We start from the raw sequence: 6,378 nt of genomic DNA, 5'->3' as shown, positions 1-6,378 counted from the left end.
ATGGCACATAAAATAATGGGTAATTTATGGAGATTGAAGTTATATATAGTATCTTGATCACAATGGTATAAAAATAAAAATCAACCAAAAATGTGGAAAAAATATCAAATATGTGAAAACTAAAAAGAAAAAAAACGGGCTATCAGAAAGATATTGGACCAATAAATAAAATCAAAGGAGAAATTTTTTGAAAATCTTACAACAGTGCTATAGAGAGATAGCACAGCAGGAAGGGCACTTGCTTTGCATTTAGTCATCCAGAGTTCAATCCTCTGCAGCCCGCTTGCTCACTAGGAGTGATCTCTGAAAGGAGAGCTAGGAGTAAGCCCTTAGTATCAGCACGTGTGACCCAAAAACTAAAATAAAAAAAAACTGACAACAAACTAATATAATCTATGGGATGCAGAAAAAGAAGTACAAAGAGGGAAGATTTAGCAATACGGGCCTATAACAAGCAAAATAATATATCTCAAATTACAAATCAAAGGTCACAACTAAAAGAGCTGGAAATCTCTACTTGTGAGGTGAGTGCATCAGCAGCCAGATGTCACCGTCAGACTTTTAGATACCCCAAAATTGCTGCTGTGCCTTTGGCCAAACTCCAAAAACTTGGGGCAAAGTTTAGCAAAAAGTAAACGGCCAAAAGTTAGGTATGTGGAAAACACACCCACAAACCACCTCTGTCTCAGCTATATAGTTGGAGGCAAGGCCTCTTTGGTTCCTGATCAAACTGCTTAATGGCCATGATCCCAGAGACTCAGAAACAAATCTCGAAACCCAGTGGCTTTTGGCAGAGTTGCGTCGGGTCTCCCCAATGGGTTACTGGCACCAAACGACCCCAGGGAGGTCCCTCCGCAGGACTGTCCCAACAGTCCTTCCGCCTGCTCCCCTTTGCAGCTCAGTGGCCACCATCCTCCAGAGGTCACTGGACAGTCAGGTTTGGGCCTGCAGTGACGAGACGAGACACACGGGGTCTCACCAGATGGGGTGGAACTGGGCCTTCCTCCCCATCCCAGTGAGACCCGAGTCGCTGCCTACAAATGGCCTCTCTGGCTCCTGATCAAGCAAATTAACAGCCATGATCCCAGAGACTCAGAAACAAATCTCAAAACCCAGCGGCTTTTGGCAGAAATGCATCTGGACCGCATACAAGGTAGCTGCTGCCTCAGAGCTTATTGGAAAGCCAGGTATGAGCCGGCAGTGATGGGGCAACTGCAGTCTCATGGGAAGGAGGGCAGTACCGGCTCGTCCTTCATGCCCTACCGAGTCACAAGTTGGTCCCCACAAGTGGCTCTCCAGCACAGCCATGGCTCCAGAGGCAAAAGGACTTAATCCAGAACCTGGCAGCTTGCGGCAGAAAAGTGAATGGACCATGCGTTAAACTACAGCGCCATGCCTCCCCGGGAAAGGATATTGCTCCCTTCCACCTTTTTCCCCGCCCGGCAGCAAGGTGGCCGCCGCCTTAGAGCTTATAGGAAAGCCAGGTATGAGCCGGTGGTGACGGGGCAACTGCAGACTCATGGGAAGGGGGCGGTACCAACTCATTCTTCACGCCCTACTGAGGTCACGAGTTGTACTCTCTGGCACAGCCATAATATCAGACGCACAGAAACCAATCTCGTAATTATCTGGCTCTTTGCAGAAATCCAAAATCGCGAGGCCGCTATTGAGGCCATGCAAGATTATATGATTCTCATAACCAGCTATAGAAAACAAAGTATTTCACAATGCCTTTTCAGCAATTCTGATTGTTGGGGGGGAAATTCTAAACAATAATAGTGCACTTTTTGTCGAAATAATGTAATCAATGTAGAGAAGAATGAAGTGGAAATCATCTGCCACACAGGCATTAAGAGGGGTGGGAGAAATGAAATTGTAGCAATCAAAATTCTGAAGAATCATCCTTCTTATGCACATCAAGGTCAAATAGAAGTGAGCATATTAGCAAGACTTAGTACTGAAAATGCTGATGAATATAACTTTGTACGAGCTTATGAATGCTTCCAGCACCGGAACCATACTTGTTTAGTCTTTGAGATGCTAGAACAAAACTTGTATGACTTTTTTGAAACAAAATAAATTCAGTCCCCTGCCACTAAAAGTAATTCGACCCATTCTTCAGCAAGTGGCCACTGCACTGAAAAAGCTAAAAAGTCTTGGTTTAATACATGCTGACCTCAAGCCAGAGAATATTATATTGGTGGATCCTGTTTGGCAGCCATACAGAGTTAAAGTAATAGACTTCGGGTCAGCCAGTCATGTATCAAAAACTGTGTGTTCAACATATCTACAGTCTCGGTACTACAGAGATCCGGAGATTACATTGGGGTTGCCATTTTGTGAAGCCATAGACATGTGGTCATTGGGATGCGTGATTGCAGAATTATTCCTGGGATGGCCACTCTACCCAGGAGCGTTGGAGTATGATCGGATTCGATACATTTCTCAGACTCAAGGTTTACCAGGAGAACAGTTGAATGTGGGGACAAAATTTACAAGATTTTATTGCAAAGAAACGGATATTTCTCATTCCGGTTGGAGATTAAAGACACTTGAAGAGCATGAGGCAGAGACTGGAATGAAGTCTAAAGAAGCCAAAAAGTACATATTCAACAGTCTGGATGATACAGTGCATGTGAACACAATGATGGATTTGGAAAGAAGTGATCTTTTGGCTGAGAAAGCTGATAGGAGAGAATTTGTTAGTCTGTTAAAGAAAATGTTGCTGATTGATGCAGATTTAAGAATTACTCCAGCAGAGACTTTGAGCCATCCTTTCGTTAATATGAAACATCTTCTAGATTTTCCACATAGCAACCATGTACAGTCCTGTTTCCATATTATGGATGTTTGTAAGTCCCATCCAAATTCATGTGACAGAAATAATCATAATAAAACTTCACTTTTTGTTTTTGCTTTTTGGGTCACACCCGGCGATGCTCAGGGGTTACTCCTGGCTCATGCACTCAGGAATTGCCCCTGGCGGTGCTCAGGGGACCATATGGGGTGCTGGGAATTGAACCTGTGTCTGTCATGTTGGCTGAGTGCAAGGCAAACGCCCTACCCGCTGTGCTATTGCTCCAGCCCCAAAACTTCACTTTTAAGACCTGTTGCTTCCAGCAATACTGCTAATCTGACTGCAAATTTTGCTAAAATTGGCACATTAAGAAGTCAGGCATTGAGTACATCCGCTCACTCAGTAGTGCACCACGGAATTCCCTTCCAGGCTGGAACTGCTCATTTTGGCTGTGGTGATGCATTTCAGCAGACACTGATTATCTATCCCCCAGCTATTCAAGGTATTCCTGCAACACATGGTAAACCCACTAGCTATTCAATAAGGGTAGATAATACTGTTCCACTTGTAACTCAGGCACCAGCTGTGCAACCGCTACAAATTCGGCCTGGAGTTCTTTCTCAAACTTGGTCTGGTAGAACTCAGCAGATGCTGGTACCTGCCTGGCAATAGGTAACACCCATGGCTCCTGCTGCGACCACGTTGACTGCTGATGGCGTGGCTGGTTCACAGAGACTTGGCGACTGGGGGAAAATGACTTCACATGGCAATTGTTACAGCTCAGTGGTGCCACAACCTCTTCTAACCAATCAGATAACTTTATCAGTCCCTCAGTCAATTAGTGTGGGCATTGCACATGTTGTCTGGCCTCAGCCTGCTACTACCAAGAAAAATAAACTGTGCCAGAACAGGAGTAATTCATTGCAGAATACCAATATCCCACATTCAGCATTTATTTCTCCAAAGATAGTAAATGGGAAAGATGTAGAGGAAGTAACTTGTGTAGAAACACAGGACAATCATGACTCAGAAGGCGAGACAAGAAATGGTTGTGAAACATCCATCAGGCAGGACTCAGACTCAGCAGTTTCAGACAGGCAGCGACGAACCATCATCATTGCTGACTCCCCAAGTCCTGCCGTGAGTGTGATCACTATTAGCAGTGACCCGGATGAAGAAGAGATCACAGAGACATTCGCTCAGAGAATGTAAAGGTAGTCTAGATTGTGAAGCTTGCCAGACAACTTTGAATATTGATCGAATGTGTTCCTTGAGCAGTCCTGATAGTACTTTGAGTACCAGCTCCTCAGGGCAGTCCAGCCCATCTCCTTGCAAGAGACCGAACAGTATGTCAGATGAAGAGCAAGAGAGTGGTTGTGATACTGCGGATGGCTCTCCAACATCAGACTCTTCAGGCCATGACAGTCCGTTTGCAGAGAGTAGTTTTGTGGGGGACACTCATCAAAACACTGAACTGGTAACCTCTGCTGACTCAAAATCCAAACCAGCTGTTTGTACTGTAGTGGTGCCACCAATAGGACTAGAAAATGGATTGAATGCTGATGAACATATGGCAAACACAGAGTCTATATGCCAGCCATCAATAAGGGAACGAACAGCTGCTGGCAGATTAAACCAGCCTTCTACTACTGGGTAATCGTCAGCAAAAATTGCCATCAGCATTCCAGCAGCAGCATTTGAATTTCAGTCTGGTCCAGCACTTTACACCTGGGCATCAGGAGTGGAATGGAAATTTTGGACATCGAAGACAGCAGGCTTATATCCCTACTAGTGTTACCAGTAATCCATTTACTCTTTCTCACGGAAGTCCCAATCACTCAGCCGTTTGTGCCCATCTGGCTGGAAATACGCACCTTGGAGGACAACCTACTCTACTTCCATACCCATCATCAGCTACCCTCAGTAGTGCTGCACCAGTAGCCCACCTCTTAGCCTCTCCGTGTACCTCAAGACCTGTGTTACAGCATCCAACCTATAATATCTCCCATCCCAGTGGCCTAGTCCACCAAGTCCCAACGAGCATAAATCCCTGTCTGTTACCATCCCCAACCATTCATCAGACTCAGTACAAACCTATCTTCCCACCACATTCTTACATTGCAGCATCACCTGCATTTACTGGATTTCCATTGAGTCCAACAAAACTCAGCCAGAATCTATATATAAGAAAACTCGAGTATATTGAGGAAGCTCAATGATATAAACATTTGATTAAAAATAAAACATGGTATTTAATAAATATTAGCCATGGCACACGAAAATTATTTTTGAATCATGTAGACTTGGGTGCAATTTAAACAACTTTGAGCTTTAAAAAAACTCACTTTTAATGTGTTTTGCACATTTGGTATAACTTGTTTTTGGTCATGTTATCTTCTTATGTAGTAACTCTAGACAGGTGACAGGAGCAGAAGTCCAGTTTTGCTCCTGCTATTTTTTTATAAAATTTCCTTCTAACTAGTGCAAGACACGTCCACATTTGGGAAGCTATTCTGTGTACAGACTTAGAGCAACAAATGCACATATGTCAGAATTACAGCATACAAGTGAATTGTATTTTCAGCGTCTTAGTGTGTAAATGTTGGGTCACTTACCTAAGAAATTGAGCTATTGTTCTTTACATTTGCATGTGTCTTTGCGTGGGCAAAATGTTGCCTAGACTTTGCTCTTAAATGTTGTTCTAATAATCTCAGCTGCATTGTAAACCGTTCCCACACATAGTGCTTAAATATTTGAGGTTGTTAATGTTATTACCTATATACAAATGTTGAGGACTGCAGCACTTACAATTCAGACCTACACTTTAGTTTTTCTTTTGATAGAGTAATGTTCATTTTGGGTTTTGTGTGGTATGATTTCAGGTTGTAACCGTTTTTCCAGACTAAGAGGGCAGCATGTTTGCTATAGCTGAATTCTGCTGTCTGATTTTTCAGAATGATCTAGCTTCAAGAAAAGCAAGCAGTTAGCTTAAGAAAAATTGATTCAGTGTCTAATGGATAGTTAATAACTGTCACATTACAGCATTTTATATACTGTTAAGTGAAACTGCAATACAATCTAAGTTTATTTTGGGGAGTGTTTGCTATATAATTTGATTTAATAAAATGTTTAGAGGTGCAGTAGGCATGATTTTGAGTAGATACTGAAAGAAAATGCAAAATACTCATTGATTCATGATGTGGTTTCATCTTAGCTTGGGCAAACCATGCAGTAAGGTAAGGTAAAGGTAAAGGCCCTCCCGTTGATCGTCGATTTGCTCGAGCGGGCCCAGTAATGTCTCCATTGGAGACTTTGTTGTTACTGTGTCTGGCATATCCAATACTCTCGGTAGCTTGCCAGGCTCTCCGAGAGGGGCGGAGGAATCGAACTCGGGTCGGCCATGTTGGCCGCTTGTAAGGCGAATGCCCTACCCGCAGTGCTATCGCTCCAGCCCATGCAGTATTTAATAAATAGTAGCAGAATATTTACTATTGAAGCTTGAAAAGATGTGAGTTCTTTGTGTGCAATTTTTCATTTATGCATGTGAGAGGGTTTTTTTTTTAAGTATTTTTACATTGTAG

At 43.1% G+C, this 6,378-nt stretch overlaps 1 protein-coding gene across 1 annotated transcript; it reads left to right on the top strand.

Annotated features, from left to right (window-relative positions):
* LOC130038745 (homeodomain-interacting protein kinase 3-like) lies at positions 1–5,016 on the top strand. Its single transcript, XM_056130559.1, is given in 6 exon segments — positions 1–19; positions 1,847–2,061; positions 2,063–2,892; positions 3,088–3,978; positions 3,980–4,445; positions 4,447–5,016. Coding segments are annotated over 6 exon segments (2,991 nt in total).
* Positions 5,017–6,378: the final 1,362 nt, after the last annotated feature.

The sequence above is a fragment of the Sorex fumeus genome, unplaced genomic scaffold, assembly GCF_029834395.1.
Source record: "Sorex fumeus unplaced genomic scaffold, SorFum_2.1 ptg000079l, whole genome shotgun sequence".
NCBI lineage: Eukaryota > Metazoa > Chordata > Mammalia > Eulipotyphla > Soricidae > Sorex > Sorex fumeus.
This window is presented reverse-complemented; position numbering and strand designations above follow the sequence as displayed.